Source organism: Chironomus tepperi, unplaced genomic scaffold, assembly GCF_022539635.2.
Source record: "Chironomus tepperi strain 1889 unplaced genomic scaffold, CSIRO-AGI_Ctep_v1 contig_335, whole genome shotgun sequence".
Taxonomy (NCBI): Eukaryota; Metazoa; Arthropoda; class Insecta; order Diptera; family Chironomidae; genus Chironomus; species Chironomus tepperi.
Window position 1 is genome coordinate 2404008 of NW_027226457.1, and position 21546 is coordinate 2425553.

At 32.3% G+C, this 21546-nt stretch overlaps 8 protein-coding genes across 9 annotated transcripts; 5 read left to right on the top strand and 3 right to left on the bottom strand.

Annotated features, from left to right (window-relative positions):
• The first annotated feature begins 293 nt into the window (after window positions 1-293).
• On the top strand, window positions 294-5314 carry Pisd (phosphatidylserine decarboxylase). 2 transcript variants are annotated; one of them, XM_070644230.1, is made up of 7 exons: window positions 295-616; window positions 1287-1420; window positions 1511-1647; window positions 1722-1879; window positions 2183-2649; window positions 4566-4776; window positions 5098-5314. In XM_070644230.1, exons 1-7 carry the CDS (start codon window positions 585-587, stop codon window positions 5195-5197), a joined length of 1239 nt encoding a protein of 412 aa, XP_070500331.1. In that variant the 5' UTR covers window positions 295-584; the 3' UTR covers window positions 5198-5314. The 2 variants fall into 2 exon arrangements, with proteins under 2 accessions (XP_070500330.1, XP_070500331.1); XM_070644229.1 differs by having other exon boundaries at window positions 294-616; window positions 1287-1647.
• A 202-nt stretch (window positions 5315-5516) lies between these two features.
• Window positions 5517-7037, bottom strand: Vps16B (Vacuolar protein sorting 16B). Its single transcript, XM_070644231.1, has one exon. The coding sequence runs from the start codon at window positions 6977-6979 to the stop codon at window positions 5693-5695; it is 1287 nt and encodes a 428-aa protein (XP_070500332.1). The 5' UTR covers window positions 6980-7037; the 3' UTR covers window positions 5517-5692.
• Window positions 7038-7404: 367 nt separating this feature from the next.
• Window positions 7405-8860, top strand: LOC139093348 (protein rolling stone-like). The gene is made up of 4 exons (XM_070644045.1): window positions 7405-7488; window positions 7564-7685; window positions 7740-8086; window positions 8149-8860. The coding sequence occupies exons 2-4, from the start codon at window positions 7614-7616 to the stop codon at window positions 8546-8548; spliced, it is 819 nt and encodes a 272-aa protein (XP_070500146.1). The 5' UTR covers window positions 7405-7488; window positions 7564-7613; the 3' UTR covers window positions 8549-8860.
• A 2003-nt stretch (window positions 8861-10863) lies between these two features.
• Window positions 10864-13925, top strand: LOC139093347 (uncharacterized). The gene is made up of 4 exons (XM_070644044.1): window positions 10864-10996; window positions 11481-11679; window positions 11903-12441; window positions 12503-13925. The coding sequence occupies exons 2-4, from the start codon at window positions 11558-11560 to the stop codon at window positions 13759-13761; spliced, it is 1920 nt and encodes a 639-aa protein (XP_070500145.1). The 5' UTR covers window positions 10864-10996; window positions 11481-11557; the 3' UTR covers window positions 13762-13925.
• On the bottom strand, window positions 13812-15355 carry Set (NAP domain-containing protein SET). Its single transcript, XM_070644047.1, has 6 exons — window positions 15242-15355; window positions 15025-15146; window positions 14794-14951; window positions 14393-14711; window positions 14272-14335; window positions 13812-14214 (listed from the first exon to the last, which is right to left on the bottom strand). The coding sequence occupies exons 2-6, from the start codon at window positions 15109-15111 to the stop codon at window positions 14081-14083; spliced, it is 762 nt and encodes a 253-aa protein (XP_070500148.1). The 5' UTR covers window positions 15112-15146; window positions 15242-15355; the 3' UTR covers window positions 13812-14080.
• Window positions 15356-15678: 323 nt separating this feature from the next.
• On the top strand, window positions 15679-16865 carry ATPsynO (ATP synthase subunit O, mitochondrial). Its single transcript, XM_070644083.1, has 3 exons — window positions 15679-15787; window positions 15986-16432; window positions 16493-16865. The coding sequence occupies exons 1-3, from the start codon at window positions 15758-15760 to the stop codon at window positions 16646-16648; spliced, it is 633 nt and encodes a 210-aa protein (XP_070500184.1). The 5' UTR covers window positions 15679-15757; the 3' UTR covers window positions 16649-16865.
• Window positions 16866-19645, bottom strand: eIF2gamma (eukaryotic translation initiation factor 2 subunit gamma). The gene is made up of 5 exons (XM_070644077.1): window positions 19477-19645; window positions 18987-19161; window positions 18212-18448; window positions 17275-18148; window positions 16866-17167 (listed from the first exon to the last, which is right to left on the bottom strand). Exons 1-5 carry the CDS (start codon window positions 19543-19545, stop codon window positions 17113-17115), a joined length of 1410 nt encoding a protein of 469 aa, XP_070500178.1. The 5' UTR covers window positions 19546-19645; the 3' UTR covers window positions 16866-17112.
• Window positions 19646-19858: 213 nt separating this feature from the next.
• On the top strand, window positions 19859-21516 carry LOC139093374 (uncharacterized). Its single transcript, XM_070644076.1, has 3 exons — window positions 19859-20087; window positions 20139-21310; window positions 21377-21516. The coding sequence occupies exons 1-3, from the start codon at window positions 19920-19922 to the stop codon at window positions 21447-21449; spliced, it is 1413 nt and encodes a 470-aa protein (XP_070500177.1). The 5' UTR covers window positions 19859-19919; the 3' UTR covers window positions 21450-21516.
• The last annotated feature ends 30 nt before the right edge of the window (window positions 21517-21546 follow it).

Here is a 21546-nt window from a genome sequence, read left to right on the forward strand (position 1 = left end):
TATATGGTTTTCTTACAAGATTTAAAGAAAAAAGAATGCCTAGATGCTTAATTAGTGCCAACAACTCCCTCTATCCTGTATATTGTATAATAATACTATAATAATAACCTAGTATAATAATACTCACATTCCATGACATAAAATCACTTCATTGTCAAGAACTTTCTAGGTTATAACCTAATTGTTAATCTGTATCAACATATTAAAATCTGTTGCGAAATTTTAATTAAATTTTACTGTTTCTGTGCTGCAAAAGGTATTTCAAACTAGCTGGGAGCTTCATTAAAGTAGAGATAATCGTAGAGAATACAGCAAAAGTCTCCGAAAACTCGAGTATAAACAAAAACAACATTTTCTGTCTGTATTAATTTTTATTATAGTTTCAGGCATTTCCAGCTAGCTGCTTGTCGAGATTAGACGCAAAACGGGAAGCTCGAAGCGCAAGCGAATGAATTTTAAATTGTTTGACTGATTACAATAACTGAACAGAAGAAAATTGTGAAAAAAAATTTATTTTAATTCCAATAAGACAATTTCGAGAAATTTCTGAGCGGCAGATTGTTCTAAATACATTAATTAGAATAATGGCTGTTTACTTTATCCCGAAAACAAAATTGTAAGTGATAAGAGCTTTAATCAAACAGTTATTATCTAGGTGATCAAGTGTGTGATTCATAGATCATTGAGAAACAATAAGCCGAAACAAAGACAGAAACGTAAAAAGTGTCGATTTGTACAATTTTTCGAGAATGTTGCTGCTGCTGCTAAGAAATTAGTTAGTCGACTAACAATAGTGCATAATTTAAAAATAGCACACTGTAATTCACAATATCATGATAAGGTGAAATTTTTAAATTGGATAATGGCATGTTGTTATGGACGGCTGCTTATGAAGCTATAGCAGTCTCCCATCGAGTTCTGAGAAAAGTGTCTTACATGACCTTCGTTAATAGATTATTAGTTCAATTATATCAAGTGAATTGATGAATGAAAAGTGATGTGAATGAAATTTCTAAGTTCACGGGCAATATTTATTATTCCTGTATGTGCTGTCTCTTTCTAACATTTGTAAATGTGCAACATCTGGCTCAATCATATGGTTTTGTTTTCTTGTGTTGTTGCATCAAAACAACGTTACATAAACAGGAAATTTTTTCGTCACTATTGTATTATGTTGGCCAAGTTCATTGATCTATGATTCTTACAAACGACGCAATATGATCAAGATATATTCTATTTGAAGAAAATGTCATCAACTAATTAATGCATTTATTTTCATAATATAGGATCTCAAGGGCGACAAATTTCAGACCAAAGCAATGGACAAGTAAATGGACAATAGCTAAAAGACCATTTTCACAATCACATCAACAATACCACCAACATAGTACAAACAAAAGTCAAACTGGTACCAATAAAGGTAAATTACATAAAATTAAACGCAAATGGCGTTGGGGAGCAACGGGATGGACAATTTTATCAATTTTGGATTGGTGGCTTTTGGCTGCAGGAGGATGGCTGTCTTGGCAAGGAGTAATTTTGAGATGGACACCACTTGGACTATGTATCGTAGCAGCCGCTCAATGGCATTTACATAATAAAGAATGTGAACGTAAAGGACTTCCTAGAACTGCACCGGCATGGCAGGTAATTGCTAGAAAAACATGATTTTATTTAAATAAGAATCGCAAAATATATTCATATACATTTAATTTTCACAGACGAACGCTTATTGCTTACTTCCGTTAAGAATGATGAGTAGAGGATGGGGATGGCTTGCGGAGAGACAGGTTCCAGAGACTTTTCGACCTACAATTTTTGGACTTTATTCCACTGCATTTGGCGTTAATTTAGAAGAGGCTGTTGTATCAGATTTAAAGTAGGTTGAGTGTTTCATTACTTAAAGCATGGATCACATTTGCACGTAGTAAATAATGATTGATTGGTCTAGTATTATTGAATGATTCCACATAGGTTTGCATAAAATTGATTTATTAAACTATTATTAGAATTACAATGTCAACAAATAACAATGCCAATCCAAACACAATAGAAAGCAGCATATTTGTAAATTAAATTATAATCCACATGCTAATACATATGCACTTCTGATTGTATTGGCTAATGTGATTTATTTTGCTAAATTGCTAATTTGAATATTTTTCATTCTGTTCCTCTCTAGACATTACCGAAGCCTATCCGATTTCTTCACGAGATCAATCAAAGAAGAATGTCGCACGATTGCTCCTGACTGTATAGTTTCACCATGCGACGGTCGAGTGCTTCATTTTGGACCCGTTTCAAGTCATACTCATTTAGAGCAAGTTAAAGGCGTCACATATAGTTTAGAAACTTTCCTCGGACCTAATTGGAAAGACAATAATACAAATACTCCATACATTGAAGGAATTAAGGAAAAGACAGAAGGAACACAATTGTATCACTGTATTATATATTTAGCTCCGGGTGATTATCATCGATTCCATTCGCCAACATCTTGGAAACCGAGCTTTAGACGCCATTTTCACGGCGAGTTGTTATCAGTTAGTCCAAAAGTTGCAAAATTAGTTCCTGGACTATTTTGTATTAACGAACGTGCTTCTTATATTGGAGAATGGGAGCATGGATTCTTTAGCTTTACAGCTGTTGGTGAGTTCAATGTCTTATTTCTTATAAACAATTTTGTGAACCGTAAAATTGAAAATTCTCAACGGACATAGCATGTGAACAACCCCAAAATAAGTGCGACTCAAAGTAATCACTAAGACATTTTGCCGGTCGTATGATTCTCATATTAATCAAATTATTAATAAGATCCGTGTACGAAGTATGATGAATCGACTGACTAGTCTATGTCTCATACTTTTATGATGTAATTCTTATCAGCATCTTTGGAAGTCCCGCCAAATATGTCAACGTATAATTGTTATTATAGAAAATATTTAATTTTTTTCTTTTCGTTGCTTGTGATAAGGCACAGGATTATCTGTAGTGTCTAATTGTTATGACTATCAAACACCTCCAGTCGGTTCTTGATCTATCACAATGAAATCGATTCCTGTAAACATGCAATAATAAATTAATTATAAATCAATCAATCCACACCCACGCACGAGAAGTTTACAAAATATCAGACAAATTAGGTCTGAAATAAAACGAACGTATTTTGTCAATAGATACAGCAACGAACAGATTATATTGTTAAAATCAATTGTGTGAAGCACTATGTGGCGTGACTCTTTTCATGACGTGATCACTATATGCATTATTTTCACGATATGTTCTTCACTTTGTCTGTTTATGCTTATTTTCTTTTTTGGTGATTCAATGTCAATCATATAGAAGTTAACTATTGACTGATGTTGTCAATATTGTAAATCAATATGACTTTTAATTTTAACTTGAGTGATCAATTCATTATCATTGATTATTACGTTGTTGGATGTGATTTTGATTAGGCTAGAATATATTGTGATAAGGGTTGAGTAGCTTACATTGAGATAGTTGTGATAATTGCAATGAATTGTGTGACACAATGGTACTCGAGTAGACAAAAATATGCTAGAGGTAGTCATCAACTGGACATTAGCTTGCCATCAACTAGTTAAAACGAATACTTGTCCACTCTGGTTGCTAAGATTCATATTTAATCATAGGACCCCTTGAAATTCAATGTTTAATCTCAGGATTTATTTTAATCCAATGTTTAATCTAATGTTTTCCTTTTTAATCCATTGTTTAACCTCAAAATTCAGCTTTGATATCTCAAAGTCTATAGCAATCCGTCTAGAATTCTAATCATTTCCAATAATTTAAAACTCACAGTGACTTTCTTACTTGTGTGCCTCACGTGACGTCACACTCGGCTCCGCACTTGTTCAGTATAAGTCACTTAAGTGATAATACTTCACATACTCTCACATATATAGGTAGTGAAAAACTATCTTCAATTAATGTAATTTGACTGATAATTTGCGACATTCTAAAAGTTTTTCTGGATAGAATCTTTCAAAATAGATCACATAATGACCTTTAAGGTCACTTTAGGCATCTTTTTTCATTGATTCACAAGGGGAAATTTTTCTATGGCTATTATCAGTTTATGTGGAGTTGTCTACTCGTGTATTTATTTTCCTCCCGGACTTAAATGATTTTTCGACACACTTGTTCTTGTGTAATGATGATCTTTCTTTTATCAGAAATCCGGGATCATCCCTCCGGAGTATTCATATTGTTATTTTTGGCAAAATCAGTTGATTATTTAGATTGTCAACAAGCGCTTGAATTATACTGGATATGACAAGTGATGACAAGAAAATTTAAAATCGTTGTCTGTTGCTAGGGACGTCCATAAAATGCTGCAAAGACCGCAAAAATTTAATGAAAGTGAATTTTTGTGTGCTCGTAAAAGCGTGAATTGCACATATGTGGTGAATTGCTTAGTCGTACACTATTTTTTCAAGGTTGCTTTAATTGCATGTGCACAAACATTTCTTCTTCCAAGAACTAATTTATTTCACGTCTTTTTTCACGTTATTTAATTTGATTTTTTTTGTCATTTACAGGTGCTACAAATGTTGGTTCCGTTCAAGTTTTTATTGACGAAGACTTGAAAACAAATAAATGGCGAGGCTTGAAAGTCGGAACAATGCGAGAAACTGAATACGACGAGGCGAAATTAAGAAACGATGTATTTCTTAATAAAGGTGAATTAGTAGGTCAATTCAACATGGGAAGCACAATTGTTTTAGTTTTCGAAGCACCAAAATCTTTTCGGTATGTATAACAACAATCTGATTGATGATTTGTTGATAAATATTTAGTAATCTTCTCATACAATCCCGAATTTTGTTTTTGAATTTCCGTTAAAATTTCAAAAAATTCAAAATTTAGAAAACCGCTTGAAATTCAAAATTTTGAAAACCGTTAAAAATTCAAAATTGAGAAAACTGTTAAAACTAGCAAGAATTTAACACATAATTGTGAAGCAATGTGTCTAATTAAATGAGTCAGCCAAAATACTTATTGTATGAGAAGACACAAATTATTAGTCAATGTCGAAAATTAATTATAATTTATTATTCTAATATTCAACAGATTCAATTTAGCGTCAAATCAAGTAGTAAAAGTCGGTCAGAGCCTAGGATGCTTTTGTGATAATGACAACGATAGCGGCGTGGAAAGTGAGACTTTGTAAATAGATAAAAAGTGCCATAGAATATTTTTAGAATATGACTAATTTTATAAAGAATTTTTATGAAAAAATGAATAAAAAATAAAACAAAAGCATGAAATGGAAATGAAAAAACAAAAATACAGTCAGGGTTACTTTTATCATTTGTGTGCATTGCATACTAGATTCCATGATGTCAATTATGAATAGATTTAGATAGTTATTCTCATAGGCAATATGTATCAAATTTAAGTCTTCTGATTGAGATTGTGATACTTTTTTATCGAGGATATCCAAAAATGAAATACGCAAAAATAGTTACAAATGTTTAACAATCCATAAGCTTTGAATCGATTTTATTAGTTAGTTAATGTATTTTATAAATACAACATAAATAAATTTAAGAATTTAGAGACGAAACATAAATCATGTATTGTAAAGGAAGAGATTCAACAGTCACCAATAATAAAAGTTTGATAAAAATGAAAAAAATAATTTATTTTAATATCCCTAAATTGATCAGTTTGTGAAGCTAGAATTTTTCCTCAGGTTCAAGAGTGATTTTGTGCTGGTTATTGATGTTATGGCCTTTTCTGTATAAAAATATTCAGCCGTCCCACTTGGAAGTGATTCTTTAAATTCTTCTAGTGATCGTTTGTCTTTTAATATTGTCAGTGAATCCACAATGCTGTGTATAGCACCAACTTTTTTCGACAGTGTTAATCGCCTGTCGGTGTCTTCAACATGTTGTAAAAATGAATTAAGTACAGCTTGTGGTGCTCTTAATTGATGGAGTTTTAGTATCACAATTTCTAATGGAATGTGGATTGCAAAGGTCTTCTTCTTCAGCATACTCGATTTCTTCTCAAATAACGACTCGATATCTCGCCATGCTTGCGATTTAGCTCGTTCATTTAATGCTATCCATTCGAATTGAGCTGGTGCTACATTAAACTGTTCAACAATCTTAAATGGATTTGTTGAGGACGTTGATTGTGTTGGCTCAGAGAACTTTTGGAACTTGTTACATGCTGAATATAAAGTTTCAAGTACACTTTTATCAATCACATCAGATGGTTGGAAATACATTCGTTCATTGATTTGTAATTCTAATAGATTTATATATGATTGCACTTGATTTAATAGAAATGGATTCGTAAAAAGCTCTTGTGTCTTCTTAAGTTTATCTAATTTCTGAATTGCGTTCTTTGACTGTACAATTGCACTAAATTGAAGTAATGCAGCTTCCTCTCTTCTATCAAGCATTGTTAGAATATCTGTTGCTTCTCCTATTTTCATTGTAGTCTTAAGGTAATTTATATAATGTTCAACGGCTTCGGATCTCGGTGCAATAATCTTCAAAAATATTGCTGGTTTAAGAGTATTTCTAAGGTAAAACAGAACTTTTAGTATTCCATCTCCATTGCCTGATTGTATGGCTGCATCTAAAAGTTGTTCCTTCTCTTTTAGACTTTTGTAACATTCCAATGAACAGGAATTATTCAATAGAATCTTATTAATTGTTGATGCTGGATTTGCATAGTAAAATTCATTAACTTTTCTCCGAAGAAATTTAACTTCTTCCTCAAGTGTTAAGCCTTTTGGAATCACAGAATCTGAATTATCAATTTCCTCATCTAGAATCACTTGCAAGTCATTTTCATTAATTATAGCTCCTAAGGAAATTGATGATTGTGTTGATATTTCCGAAATATTATCGTCTGCTGTCTGCTCCTCAATCTCATCCAAATCATCGAAACAAAAGGATTTCGAATGTGACACATTCCAATAATCATCTTGGTCCATTTAGTTTAATTAAATTTTTTAGGATTCAAAATTTAAAAATTCTATTCACATTCACATTATTTACGTTTTTTAGACTAAATTTTATACAATTTATGTATTCAAAATTCAGTAAGCCGTTAATTTTTCGACGAGATTATTTAAATTGTAGATGTTTGAAAACTGTACAATTTATTCAAAAAACCATACGAACTCTGTATAAAGATGTACAAATGTTTGCTGTTGTAGTGATTTCTTGATAAAATTTGAAATTTGGCAGTTATAAAATACTGTTCGAGTTAAAAATGACTAATTAAAAATCATGCTCTAGATATTATTTGTGTAGTTAACATTTGGAGTTTAAATGTGTGCAATTTTGGCTATTCAAATACAATTAAAATTAATATTGTTAATAACAGGTTTCAAAAAAATAACATTCACAGAGCATTCACGAGCAGGCGGTGAGTCAATAGTGTAGAAATCATTCTCTGTTTAGTTATACACAGTAGTTTAATAAAATTGGAAGAGAATAGGTGAGATTATTATTACACGAATCTGCATATTCTCTCACTATTTTGTCTCTTTTCGCATTAATATTTTTAATTTAGTCTACCTCGATCGCACGAAAGTTCCTTACCTAACAAAAAAATTGTTAAGCATGCTAATAGATTCAAAAAGATTAAATATCAGCTTAAATCATTCAGATCCAAGATTGTTCGTCACTTGTCAAGTAAGATTTCAGTTATTTTTAGCAATTACCTTAATTAAATTTATCTATTTTTAGTGGCAACGAGACAAAAACATCCCAAACAGGAACTACTTAATATATCGATGGATATTTGCGTTATACTTCAATTTTGTAGTCATTTTGTCACTAATTACAGCTGAACATGATAAAAATCTTGTTCTATATCCAATATTTTTAACAAATTGGAATGTGATACTCAATGGTGTCTCATCTCTTCTCTCTGCGATCATTGTAACTCAATATTTCTTCAAGGTCACCAAGATTGACAATGACCTAAATTATATGCCAACATCTCTTAAGACTTCATGGTTGCTCTCAACATTATCAACTGTGTTTGCAACATCACTGTCAATAATCTATTGGCCATTGATCTATACTGGAAAGTAAGTTATACACGAGCTTCATGCTTATTTTATAAATTAATTAAAATTAATAAATATTTTAGAGACAAAGGACTTAATGATGCACTGACACATGCTGTAAATGCAATTCTATTAACTATTGACCTGTTCATCAATGCACATCCGCCAAGATACTGTCATTTTGTTCAAAACTTATTTTTTGGATTATGTTATGCATTATTCAGCGTAATATATACATTCTGTGGTGGACTTAACAGAAGTAATGAGCCATTCATTTATTCAGTATTGAATTGGAAGTATGAAACATCAAGTGCCACATTATTTGCGTTTTTGACACTGATATTTCTAATTTTAATGCATTGCGTGCTTACGTCATGCATTCACCTGAGAATATGGATCCACAAAAAACTATGCGACCGTAAACTTCCAAAAAGAGCGAATGATGATAATGGTGGCATTAATAATACAGCATATGATGTATAATTGTGATTTTAATCAAGATAAGAGGGGTTTTGTTGTTCATTAATGACGTCAGGCAATAATTATGGAAATTGTGACACAGAATGAAGGGTATGACATCTTTACACCCTAATAGACAAACAGGGTGCTTTCATGGCACAGTTAGACCACTGCGGTACCCAAAACATATTGATGGACGTCATTATTAAATGAACCCCCTTAAAATAATTTATTGGAACTGATGGAAACAAATTTAGTATTATGTACATGAATTAAGCAGATAGAATCTAAGCTTTAGAATAAAAATGTATTATGATTTTGTAGCCTGTCCTCAAATTCTGACTCTGTATGTATTAGCCCAGAAAATATTTGGCATAAAGTCACGAATTTAATAATATTTTACTGCATAAGCATCAGCATTTTTCTTAGAAAGGCATGCTGTACATTTCCGTCACATTCAATCGTTCACAGACGCAGTAAGAATAATCAAATGTTATTATCTAAGTGCCCCAATTAAATTTGTTCTATTTGATTTCGGGCAGATGCTTATAGCTTATTATTTAAAAACAAGTGTCACAGAGTAGAATGAAAAAATATTTGAAGAGTCTTAATTTAAGTTTGAATAATTTGGATCCAAAGTTGTTCGTTACATGTCAAGTAAGTGGATGTAAATGTCTCTGGTACTTAAATAGACTGAATTGGATCCTAATTTTAGTGGCAACGAGACAAAAGTGCACCTAACAAATATTACTTGCTTTATCGATGGATTCTTGCTGGATATTTTAATTTTGTGGTAATTTTGTCACTAGCAACTGCTAAACAAGAAAAGTATCTAGCTCTATATCCTATATTCTTAACAAATTGGAATGTCATTTTAAATGCAATATCGTCAGGCTTTTCAGCAGTAATCGTGACTCAATGTTTTAGGAAGTTCAATAAATATGAAGAAGAAATAAAGTCAATGAATAGAAAACTTCAAGCATCATGGATTTTGTCGTCACTTTCTGTCGTTATAGCAGTTTCGTTATCATTAATTTATTGGCCGGTAATTTATACTGGAAGGTAAACATCATAATAAATATTTGTTTTTTTAGATAAAATCCCATATGCTGTCTCGACAAGAGGGCTAATAATGCGGAATTAATTAATTTGCTCATCCACGTGATAACTTTAACACTAACACTACCATAAATGAAGGAAATTTGGTTTTTTGGAATATTTACATGAATTATAAATGATTAGTATCAGATTTCACTCTCAACAGTAAGCTTAATGCTGAATCATGTTTGATATGGTTCTTTACTAATGAACTTCAGATTTAGATGTAAAATTTTAAGAAACAAATTTTTGAAATTTTTCTTTCATGGTGTTAGTGTTTACATGAATTCAAATTACGACCGTTATTTTCCTAAAACTTCCCAAAGCTTACTTTATAAATTTCCATTCCAGAGACAAAGGAGTAAATGATGCTCTGACACATGCTGTAAATGCAATTATTCTATTCATCGATCAATTCGTGAATGCACAACCACCTCGGTATGGTCACTTTGTTCATCAATCTTTATTTGCGACAATTTATGGGATCTTCAACTTTATCTATGTAGTCAGCGGTGGAGTCAATAGAGATAAAAAGAATTACATTTATCCAGTCTTAAGCTGGAATGAAAAAACATTTAGAGCCATGTTTTTTGCTATTTCAACACTTCTGTTTATAATATTTATACATTTTGTGCTATCTGCTTGTATACAGTTAAGGATATGGATCTACGAAAAGTTATGCCAACGAGAACAAGGCAAGAAAATTGATGTTAATGTTGAGAGCAATTTGGAAGTATAATCATATCTAGTCACGCCAAATATCAATAAATTGTGTAGTTTAAAGGAACAATAGGCATGGGAGCCACAAAAATCTCATAAAGGTGCGTCCTTCCTTTGTTCATAACTATTTACGAGGGATTCATAGATTACAAGCAATAAAGATAATAAAACAGCACATAGACTAAGCCTATTCTAAAACAACAATGAACTTGCATTATTAAGGACATAAAAATGCTGTTTAAATAGAATGAAACCGCAGTAGTTGCTTTTCTGTTATTGCTTCTTTTATTTTTCATATATTCATTATTGACAGCATATGTTCAACATTGACATACAAGAATTTATCATTATTAACATGACATAGACATCAATAATGCGCCCTTTAAGTCACAATTTGAATTATTTAACAAATTATCAAAAATCGGAATCAGAGAGCAATTATTGTAAACATGAGACGTGCATGTGTGCCGAGTGAGCATAACGAAAATTAAATTCGCGGCATCTGTCATGCGCAGACTTAGTTCGAAAAAAGCATTTTATCTCCGATAGAATAAGTTCTCACTCAGTAATTAAGGATTTTATTTAATATTTCGGTGACAATCAGGAAATGTAGTATTATTTTAATGTTTTATGAATTATAAGGATCATTGGAATGTAAGTATCATGAAGAATATCCATTAAGTCTGTGGAAAGTGCCGGAATTTTAAAATAATTAAATTGTGTATTGCGAAATTTTTGCAAAGTTTACTGGATGTTTTAAAATACATAATTTTTGAATATTTAGAGCTTCTAATACAATCGTTCAACCATAAAATATGATAATGAAGGCTATAAGCTACTGATTAATGTATTAAATGTTCTAAAAGATCCAGTAAATATGAAGGAACAATGATAACTTGTTCATAACAACAATAATATAATACACCCGAAAGAGAGGCAACCGAGAGAGAATTCATGCATGTACATTCGGCAAAAAAGTAACGCTGTTCTCTCTCAATCTCACCTTTATTTCCAAACTACGTCGGGTACGGAAAAGATCAGTTCTTGTTTTTATTATAAATTTTATTCGGCTAAAAAAGCATGTGACTCAGTGGCTAGGTTAATTAATTCAATAAAAATCAATTCTTTTTCACCATAGATAATTCTATGCACAATAACTCATCAAGCCAGTAATAAATTAACATACAATAAAGTTAAACAACAAAAATAGCAACAATGTTTTTCAAGAAAGGAATTAGACGGCGAAATATTCTACTCGTTGTGATTATCATCTGCGTTTATCTAATAGTATCATATATACATCAAGGAAGAGATGTTGGAGATACGAAAGAGAAAATGTGAGTATTATTATCACTTCATGGACTTAAAGGGGGTCTACGGTTTGAATAATATTCTGATCCTCAAAAATCCAGCTCAAATTAGAGTCATGATTTCCGCTATAACATAATAAAAATTAATGTATTCAAACCATGAGCCCCACGTGTGCCTATTGCTGTATAAATTAATTACTGTATTACACCATATTTACCGTATTTTTATGTCTGTGCTACGCTCATTTAGAATTCTCATAGAGGAATCAATACGGTCACTTGTAAATCAGGGAAAATGTAAAGTGCCAACAATTCCCTATGACTCGCCTGAAATGATGAAATTTATGAAGGATGAGGAACCGATTGATTGTGGAACTGATGAGGACTGGGTTGCATGTAATGTGTCTTTCTGTCACATAAAGAAGCGTATTATACAGCAGAAAGGAGGCTTTATTTCATGTGAATTTACTGATATTTTAAGGAACGGTGATAGTAACTATCAATATGGAGCAACAACACGCTCAACTAACAAGTATATGCTCCAAAATTCTGATTTTGTAAGAATTAAATGTAAAGCTGCTGACGGATCTAAGTGGTATGGTACAGGAATCGGCATACGAAAAGATGTTGATATAGTCAAGAGACATAAATCTGTAGATGGATATAATGTGATCATGTTTGGATTCGACTCAATGTCAAGGAATGCATTTATCAGGAAATTGCCCAAATCCTATGCCTACCTTACAAATGAACTTAAGGCTGATGTGCTGAAGGGATATAATATTATTGGTAAGTAGCTAGTGAGTTTTAAGGTAGTTCCAATATTGATTATGATTTCATGCATTTCCAGGAGATGGAACACCGCAAGCCTTGATACCTCTGTTGACTGGATATACTGAGCTAGAACTGCCTGAGACTAGAAAACGAAAATTCTCATCAAACTATGTTAACGTATATCCGATGATATGGAAGGAATATGAAAAAGCCGGTTATGTCACATCCTTCAATGAAGATCAACCGAAAATTGGAACCTTCTCATATCGACTTAAAGGATTTGATGAACAGCCAACAGATCATTATATGAGAAATTATTATGTAGCAATTGAGTCGGAATTAAGTAATTATAAGAAATTTTGTGTTGGAAGTCGTCCAAAGCATCAAGTAATGTTTGATTACACTTATGACTTCATGCACAAGTATCATAATACGAATCCATACTTTTTGTTCAGCTTTCATGCTGAATTGTCACATGATTCGATCAATTTAATTGGTCTGGTTGATGACGATCTTCTGAATTGGTTCAAAAAACTAAATTCATCCTCAATGCTCAATAAGACCTTATTGATATTTATGTCTGATCATGGAAATCGCTTTATGGAGACTAGAAATTCACTCAATGGAAAACTTGAGGAACGACTTCCATTCTTTAGCTTTATATTCCCAGAATCCTTTAAAAGGAAATACAGCGCACAATATAAAAATTTCCAGTCTAACATAAATTCTCTAGTAACTCCATTTGATGTCCATGAAACTTTATCAGATTTCTTAGAAATTCAACTTTATGGAAGGAATAAGAAGTCAAGTCACTCAAGAGCAATCTCACTATTTAATAAGATTGGAGATAGAAATTGTGGAGAAGCATTTATCGAGCCTCATTGGTGTTCCTGCCTTTCATGGCGTCAACTTAACGATACAACATCTGAAGAAGTAATTCGAGCAGCAAATGCAGTCATTGATGCTATTAATAAGTATACGAGTGACTATCGTGATATTTGCGAACCCCTGATATTAAAGGAAGTTGTCTGGTCTGCTAAATTAATTCCCCAAAAGAACCTCTTAAATTTCAAAACTAACAAAGATACTGATGGCTTTTTAGCCGACCTTAGTGCTGATACAAAAATAACCAATGAGATGTACCAAATTAATGTCATCACCCTCCCTAGTCAAGCTATTTATGAATCTAGTGTCCTCTATGACTTTGTTAATAATGTATTTCGAGTCAAAATATCCGATATATCACGTACTAACAAATATGGAAGTCAAGCATCATGCATTTATGACCAAAATCCAGAACTGAGAAAATTTTGCTATTGTAAAAATAGCACATAAAGAGATATTATAGAATATAGTTAATTAATTTAATCAACTGACAACGTGTGTTTGTATTTTGAACAAGTTTATACTGTTTATTTTGATTTTATCATGACCGAGAAATGAATCAAGAAAATTTATGCTTAATAAACCAATTACAAAGGTTGGTTAATGTTAATGTATTTCAAATTATTTTCTTAAATTCAATTTTTTTTTTATCAAAAATTTCAGCTTAGAACGTTTAACGTAAAAAGGTCCATAAGTAGATGTATTTAATGTTGAGAATTAGGGACTTAAAAATGTTGTAGATCAAGGAATGGCATTTTTGTTATACTTTCTATTCGCCGTCTTCTGCTTCCTCTTCGAGTTCCTCCTCATCGTCAATTTCCTGCTCGGAACCCTCTTCAATCTCGTCTTCAGCACCAGATTCATCTTCATCGTTGTAAACTCCAATGTCTGGTACAAGGAAATCTATAGAAATTCAATCGTAAAATATGGCACTTAAAGATTTGTGAGAATTGGACTTACATTGCAATGGATTAGGGAAAATGTCGTCCTTAAGTGTCTCTGCAATATCGTCGTTTGGTGGATCCTGTAAGCATAAGTAATGTCAGTTACTGTGCACAATATAAGGAAGTAACAGCCTTACATGTGTGTCAAGGAACCATTCAAAGAAGGATTTGTGATCAACATCTCGCTTCTTATTAGATTGTGGTTTGGATTGGAGTTCTTTCAATAAATCTTTGCCTTCCTTCCATTTGATTTGTGTTGCAGTTGATGTTTGAGAGAAATTATCAGATTGATTTTCAGCAGCTAAATGAAATTCCTTTGTCAAAACGTCATTTTCAAAGTATGGATTCTCTTTGAAATGGAATGAGATGCGATATCCAGTTTTAACATCGTCAAAGTCCTCAACATGTAACTTTGTCATGTAATGTAAGCAATCTTCTTCTTGATCTTGTAAGATGCTGTAATGGAAAATGTATCACAATGTATCATTTGCCGGCAATTCTTTAACCTATAAAAGACTTCCTGATTTGGGGAACTTACCTAGAGATTCGAGGATGATTGATGAAAGTTGTTAACCAGAATTTATCGACTTTTTCAATGATTAATGCTCGCTTTTCATAGAATGGCTTTCTCAACTTGTTGTATTTCTGTTCAATCTTAAGAATCTCCTCAGACGCTTGCTCATTCAATGCATCTATCTGTAATTTATAAACAATATGTTATTGAACTGGATCTACTGGATGTTTTTATCAATAAATGTAGTTATTTTACCTCATTTTGACATGTATCAATTTCCTCTAAGAGTGTCTCTTCCGTTTCAATTTTTTGCTTCTTGTTTACAGGCTCACTTGATGCCATGATTCTTCAAATTTTCTTTTTAACAATTTATCCGACTAAAAACAAAAGCACATTTATCAGATTATGATTTTCGTTCGTTTTTGACTTTAATTAATCGTGTTATGATGCTTAATGCGACCTATATACTTACTTAAATACGATTTGAAAGTTTTTAAAGAATTTCCAATTCTTGTTAAGCTTGTTGTTAATTATTAAATTCAATTTTGCACGCGTGATGGCGCTTTGGTCGGTAATTCGATTAACCGTCAGTAGGGTTGACAACTTTTCGTGAAACTTATTGACAACGAATTTTTGAATCGGTATAGCCGGTAAAGTTACTTGATTTTCATGATTTTCAGCCATTTAATGATTTTTACCTTACTCTTTAATCATGTGTGATCAAAATTATCCTAAAAATTGTCATAACTCAATAACTAAGATACATTAATTAAGAGAATTTGAGTATTTTTAAAAGATATTCAAAATGGTATAAAATTTAACGGAAAAATCTTATTCAAAATAATTTAAAACAACATTTCAAATTTGAAAAGTCCGTTATGAGCAAAGAAATTTCCCGAATATTAAATTGTCGAAGATTGAATCCCTAGTCGTCGATTTTTTTCATTGATTTGGACAGCTTAGAAGAGCAGAAAAAATATCGGTAATAATGGCCTGTGCTAATAAACTTGGAGTTTTGGTAAGTTAATTACAGTACAATAATATCATTAATCATTGCAGTAGAAAAATCAGTGTGAAAATGATGGAGTAAATCATGCAAAAAAATAAAAGTGGTTATGATATTCATTTCTATGTTATGCAACCGAAATAAATTTATTAAAGAATCCCTTATATCTACATGATTATTGACAATTTTATCTAATTAACTTTCTTTTAGGCTCGTAACATCAGCTCATCTGCAGTTCTCAACCAATTGGTAAAGCCACCAGTTCAAGTATTCGGAATTGAAGGCCGATATGCCTGCGCACTTTTCTCTGCTGCCTCAAAGACCAAGGCATTGGATGCTGTTGAAAAGGATTTGACAAGCTTCCAAAGTCAATTCAAACAAGATCCAAAATTACGTGATTTCATCCTTAATCCAACAATTAAGCGTAGCTTGAAAGCAGCTGCATTGAAAGATGTTGCCGCTAAAGTTAAGTTTAATCCAGCAACTGGATTCCTCTTGGAAACTCTTGCTGAAAACGGACGATTGAACAGATTGGATAATGTTATTAATGCCTACAAATTAATCATGTCTGCCAACCGTGGAGAAGTTGTCTGTGAAGTTATTACAGCTAAGCCATTAGAAGGAGCCCAACGTAAAGAATTGGAGGCACAATTAAAGGTATTCATCATGATTTTGTCCACAACTTGATTAATGACTTTTTGTATTCTTTTTTTTTAGAAATTTGTCGGATCAAATGAGAGCATCCATTTAACAGCTAAGGTCGATCCATTAATTATCGGAGGAATGATTGTATCAATCGGAGACAGATATGTAGATATGAGTGTTGCCAGCAAAATTAAGAAATACACTGACTTGATTTCTACAGCAGTCTAAATTATCCTTATTCAACATCCAATAATATAAAAGTAATTGAAAAAAATTCCAAATAATTAAATTTCGTATGCAATTTATTCGTTAATTCAATTCAGAGATAAAAACCGAAATAAAATTGCTGGGATTAATTCTCAAATATACAGAAAGAACACGATGTAGTAACTTAAAGATGGAAAACTGAAAAGTTTAAAAAATAAATTTAATGAAAATCCGAAAATTGTTTTTTTGAGATATTTGATTTTATTATTATATCTAACTTTCATTATTTCATAGCAATCAGTAATATAAAAAGTGCTGTTTATGTAGTATGAAATATACGAAAACAAATTGTTAGATAAATGAACAACTCCGTTCCTTAATTCTCCATTATACTTCAATATTTCGTTAAATTCAGAATTACAACTTTGTTGGCATTGTCCTTCATATTCCATCTTCTAATGTCAATTGTTTTCTCTTTCGTTCAATTACTTGTTGATTGCGTGCACAGTTCCAGCTCTGATTTGTCCCCATCCAATCAAACTGTAAGGAAACAAGGATACATTATTAATTTGAAGGTATAAAATTTAATCCGAAGGATTAAACTTTGGATTAAAAATAAATCCAAGGATGTTTGAGATGAGACTTACCGCCAATGTTTTTCGACACGTCTACTTAATGCAATCTTTTCGCCAACTTCGGTACAGACAGGAGATGTAAGAGCGATCTTAGCTAAATCGAGTTTTGTGGCAATAACTCGTCCACCTGTGCTCAGGGATCCAATATTGACTAAAAGAATTTCACCTTTTGACAACTTCTGTACCTTTGCTGCCTTCTTGTCGCCTTCCGTTCGTACACCCAACAAACGTTTCAATAAATAATAAGAAATTTCCAATTCAACAAATATTTCAGGCAAAGCACCAACAGCTCCAAGAACCTGACCGACCAAACGATCAGCACGACATAAAGTTGGTTCAATTTTTGTACCAACACCAATTAAACCACCGGGAACTGCATATTGCAGTTCATTTTGCTCAGCATAGAGTGATACGACCTTTGAGAAAATTGGTCGACATGTGAGCTTTCCTTCTGAATCTTTACTTACTAAACCTGGACGAACTTCAATTTCTTGACCGACTTTCAAGACACCTCTCAAAATGGAACCACCAGCAACACCACCCTTTAAATCATTTACTTCACATCCTGGCTTATTTACATCGAAAGATCTGATAACAATTAGACGTGGAGCATCGAGGAAATTACGTGTTGGAATTGGAATCTTTTTCGTGATATATTCACACAACACTTCAATGTTGTACTTCAACTGAGCTGAAATTGGAATAATGGGAGCACCATCTGCGACAGTTCCTTTAACGAACTTTACAATTTGTTCATATTGCTCTTTTGCCTGATTCTCCTTTACTAAATCGATCTTGTTTTGAAGAATTAAAATGTGCTTAAGTTTCATGATCTCGATAGCAGCTAAATGCTCACTTGTTTGTGGCTGTGGACATGGTTCATTTCCTGTTGTTAAAATAATTTTATTAGAATTTGAAGAGATACATTAAAATTTATGAAAATACATACCAGCAATAAGAAGTAATGCAGCGTCCATAACAGCTGCACCGTTCAACATGGTAGCCATAAGAATGTCGTGACCAGGACAATCAACGAATGATACATGACGAATTAGTTGAAAACGGCCAGTACAGGCAGCACGATAACATGGGAAGTTATCGTCTTTGCCGGAACCACCTGAAGTATAGCAAGCTGGCCGTGGACATCTTGGATTGTCGCATTTATAAATTTTTGCATTAGCGTAACCTGTTAATGTAATTTAAGGAATTGTAATTTTGTGTCTTAGTTATCGAACGTTCAAGAATCCAAAACTCATGATTCATCCTGGGTACATATATCATGATTAATGACATCATGACAATGAATGACTGATATATTTTGAGTATCGTCGTCTATTACAATAAGTATATTGTTTACTGGCTCAAGTTCTTCATTTGAGTTCTGATCATCCAGCACAATTATCTGCGGATTGATATTGACAGATCCAGAATTATGTCCAAAAATATAGTCATCATCATTATTTCAAGACATATTTCTGCTATCTATTGGCCTAAAATCAAACCTTTTGCCTTCTTCTTTTTGTTTTGTTATTCCCGTGAACCAATTAATTATCTATTAAGCTAATGTATTTCTATTGCAGTTTAAACTATTTCGTGCATTATGATCATGAGTTTTGGATTTGTATTAAGTTAATAAATCATAATTAAGTTAAATTAAGGTAAATAAAACAGAAATTATGTTTTGAAATAATAACATGAACATAACAAAAGCAGGTACAACTCACCCAATTTGATGGTAATATTTCTCTCTAATTCATTCTTAAATCTGACAGTATGGACACTTGAAATTGCCTTAACTACGGTAGATTTTCCGTGTGCGACATGACCGATTGTTCCAATATTGATGGTTGCCTGACGAGAAATGACTTCTGGTGATTGAGGTGTTAACTTTGTTATGTCCTAAAAGTAAACAGATTGGTCAATATTAGTTATTTCCTTTACGTATGTTTTTGTTAAGGAACTGGATTGAATATACAGAAAATCGAGGTTATTGAATTTCTCAATTTCTCATAAAATTGCATGCGTGGAATCTTGTTCGATTTTTCATGGTATATGCTGTCTCTGGTACTTAATATCCATTGAAACTACTAAAGTGTCCACGAGACAATCTAAATGGCCTTACAAGGACGTAAATATAGCAACATATTTCGAAAAATCAACCCAAGCTTTCCGCTAAATGTATTTTCCATAATCCTTCAATTAAAAACTACTAACCAAAGTCGCTAAATCTTGTTTCTGCAAATGAGGCTGTCCAGTTTGCTGCGGTGTTTCGGTACTAGCCATTTTCACTGATTTTACTTGGTAAATTAACTTTTTATTTAGATTAAAAAATCCACTAAATGGCTTACTGATGTTAATTATAGAGGGCCTCTTGATCGCAATGAGAAAATTTTTTACACTGAATGAAACCAAGGGAATGACATCCTATGTTTTTATATGTAAAGTTTCTGAAGTTGTTATTGTTATTATTGTTATTATATTTATTTAAATAGTTTCTAATTTAACAATATAACCGTTATTTCAGTAACCATAGATACATTTTCATGTTATTAAAACCGTTTAATTAATTTTCAAAAAAAATGCCTCAAAGTAATCATCCATTGTAGACACCATAGAAACTGTTTTGTAAACATTGCGAAAATTTCACGAATTACAACATGAATTTTAATTTGACGGAACACAGCACGGATGTTGTGGGATGGGACAGTACTTGGGATACAGAGAAACAAGTTCATGTTAGGGATTCATCCACAGAAACACTAGAAAATAGTGTTGAAATATCTGAGAAAAGTATTGGAACTTCCGAACAGACTAAGGAAATTGGGGTAAGTTATTCATTAATTACAGTATAAGAGATTACAACTATCATTTTGTAGGTACAAGCAAGTCCATTAGTACTGAGCAATTCAAATGATGAGACTGATAAGAAATTAGCAGCATGGCTTAGAAAAATAATGCCGGCTTTAGAGAAGGAATTGATTGAAGGAACAACACAAGTTCATGACAACAGCAGTAATCAAGTCAATGTTAGCAGTTTTGCAAAAGTCTCTGAATACCAACAAATTGATGTCAAATCAAGCTTCCCCGAGAGCAATGAAGAACTAATAATTGGTCATGCAGTATGGCTATCAGTAATTCTTCAAAATAATCCAGTATTAGTCATTTCCTGTTCACTAAAGTCTAGTCCAAATGAGCCATCATCTTCGTACTTAATACTATTTGAACCACAAAGAAGTAAAGTTGATGGAAATATATATTGGAAAGAAGTGACGTCGATTCCAATAAAGGAACCTTTGGAGTATCTTGTAGTCAATTCTGAAAATCGTGATATATTTGCTGGTGCCTCAAGCTCTGGTGATTTTTATATCTGGGAATATGTTAAGCCTTCATCAACAAATACTGACCAACAAATTATTGAAATATTCTCAAAAGGATGTGAAGATTCCATAGCTGGAATTACGTTTTTAGCTGACAACACTTTTGTGTGCTGTTTTGGTACAGATGGAAATATTGTCTCATATAAAATAATTGGCAAACAGAACTGTATTATTGATAAAGTTATGAAAGTAGATCAACGGAGACTTAAAGATTCACACATTACAGCAATCACAAACATTGATAAGTCAAATGATTTTGTAATTGGACTTTTGAATGGGAAAATTTTCTATTGTTCAACAAATCAATTTGTTGCATCAGATGATAACGTAATAGATCCAATTGTGAGGGAAATGAGCTCTCATAAATTTGCAGTAAAGACATTGAAGCATGGACGTCATTCAAACAAGAATTTTGTTATTTCTTTTGACGCATCTAGTGAAATTTTTATACACGAAATTGATGAAGATCCAAATGAAAAGTCATTAAAATTTGTCATCCGACTTCCATTGCCAATAAAGAATTGTCTTGCAGTAACTAACAATATGGAGCATATTTTCTGTCCGCTGGCTAACGGAAATTTGGAAATTTTCAACGCACGAAATCAAACGCGAAGAGTCATGGAAGGCAATAATTCGGGAAATAACATGTTAGCTGAGTTATCAAAAAATGAGTAAGCATATTGAAAGTAATATCTGATGATGATAGATACTAATTTAGACATTTTATGTTAATACAGATCATGGCTGATAACTGGAATATTCAAAGGGTCATTTAAACTATATTACATCTCCGTTGATGACGAGAAATAAGAATCATAAAAATTAAATTTGAATATCGTACGACTGACTCCAACAAGTTACACCTTTTTGTACAGTTTTTTATATTTTTTCTTCGAATTTTTTTTCA

Excerpts from the sequence above, each read along its gene's own strand:
- LOC139093348 (XM_070644045.1), top strand. The coding sequence starts at position 7,614 with ATGCTAATAGATTCAAAAAGATTAAATATCAGCTTAAATCATTCAGAT. Across the intron at positions 7,686-7,739 it reads GATTGTTCGTCACTTGTCAA|TGGCAACGAGACAAAAACAT; the intron begins GTAAGATTTCAG and ends ATCTATTTTTAG. Across the intron at positions 8,087-8,148 it reads CCATTGATCTATACTGGAAA|AGACAAAGGACTTAATGATG; the intron begins GTAAGTTATACA and ends TAAATATTTTAG.
- LOC139093347 (XM_070644044.1), top strand. The coding sequence starts at position 11,558 with ATGTTTTTCAAGAAAGGAATTAGACGGCGAAATATTCTACTCGTTGTG. Across the intron at positions 11,680-11,902 it reads GGAGATACGAAAGAGAAAAT|AATTCTCATAGAGGAATCAA; the intron begins GTGAGTATTATT and ends ACGCTCATTTAG. Across the intron at positions 12,442-12,502 it reads GAAGGGATATAATATTATTG|GAGATGGAACACCGCAAGCC; the intron begins GTAAGTAGCTAG and ends ATGCATTTCCAG.
- Set (XM_070644047.1), bottom strand. The coding sequence starts at position 15,111 with ATGGCATCAAGTGAGCCTGTAAACAAGAAGCAAAAAATTGAAACGGAA. Across the intron at positions 14,952-15,024 it reads TTGATACATGTCAAAATGAG|ATAGATGCATTGAATGAGCA; the intron begins GTAAAATAACTA and ends TATAAATTACAG. Across the intron at positions 14,712-14,793 it reads AATCATCCTCGAATCTCTAG|CATCTTACAAGATCAAGAAG; the intron begins GTAAGTTCCCCA and ends TTTCCATTACAG.
- eIF2gamma (XM_070644077.1), bottom strand. The coding sequence starts at position 19,545 with ATGGCTAGTACCGAAACACCGCAGCAAACTGGACAGCCTCATTTGCAG. Across the intron at positions 18,449-18,986 it reads AAATATTACCATCAAATTGG|GTTACGCTAATGCAAAAATT; the intron begins GTGAGTTGTACC and ends TTACATTAACAG. Across the intron at positions 18,149-18,211 it reads TGCATTACTTCTTATTGCTG|GAAATGAACCATGTCCACAG; the intron begins GTATGTATTTTC and ends TTTTAACAACAG.
- Pisd (XM_070644229.1), top strand. The coding sequence starts at position 585 with ATGGCTGTTTACTTTATCCCGAAAACAAAATT. Across the intron at positions 2,650-4,565 it reads CTTTAGCTTTACAGCTGTTG|GTGCTACAAATGTTGGTTCC; the intron begins GTGAGTTCAATG and ends TGTCATTTACAG. Across the intron at positions 4,777-5,097 it reads GAAGCACCAAAATCTTTTCG|ATTCAATTTAGCGTCAAATC; the intron begins GTATGTATAACA and ends AATATTCAACAG.
- ATPsynO (XM_070644083.1), top strand. The coding sequence starts at position 15,758 with ATGGCCTGTGCTAATAAACTTGGAGTTTTG. Across the intron at positions 15,788-15,985 it reads CTAATAAACTTGGAGTTTTG|GCTCGTAACATCAGCTCATC; the intron begins GTAAGTTAATTA and ends ACTTTCTTTTAG. Across the intron at positions 16,433-16,492 it reads AATTGGAGGCACAATTAAAG|AAATTTGTCGGATCAAATGA; the intron begins GTATTCATCATG and ends CTTTTTTTTTAG.
- LOC139093374 (XM_070644076.1), top strand. The coding sequence starts at position 19,920 with ATGAATTTTAATTTGACGGAACACAGCACGGATGTTGTGGGATGGGAC. Across the intron at positions 20,088-20,138 it reads AACAGACTAAGGAAATTGGG|GTACAAGCAAGTCCATTAGT; the intron begins GTAAGTTATTCA and ends ATCATTTTGTAG. Across the intron at positions 21,311-21,376 it reads GCTGAGTTATCAAAAAATGA|ATCATGGCTGATAACTGGAA; the intron begins GTAAGCATATTG and ends ATGTTAATACAG.
- Vps16B (XM_070644231.1), bottom strand. The coding sequence starts at position 6,979 with ATGGACCAAGATGATTATTGGAATGTGTCACATTCGAAATCCTTTTGT.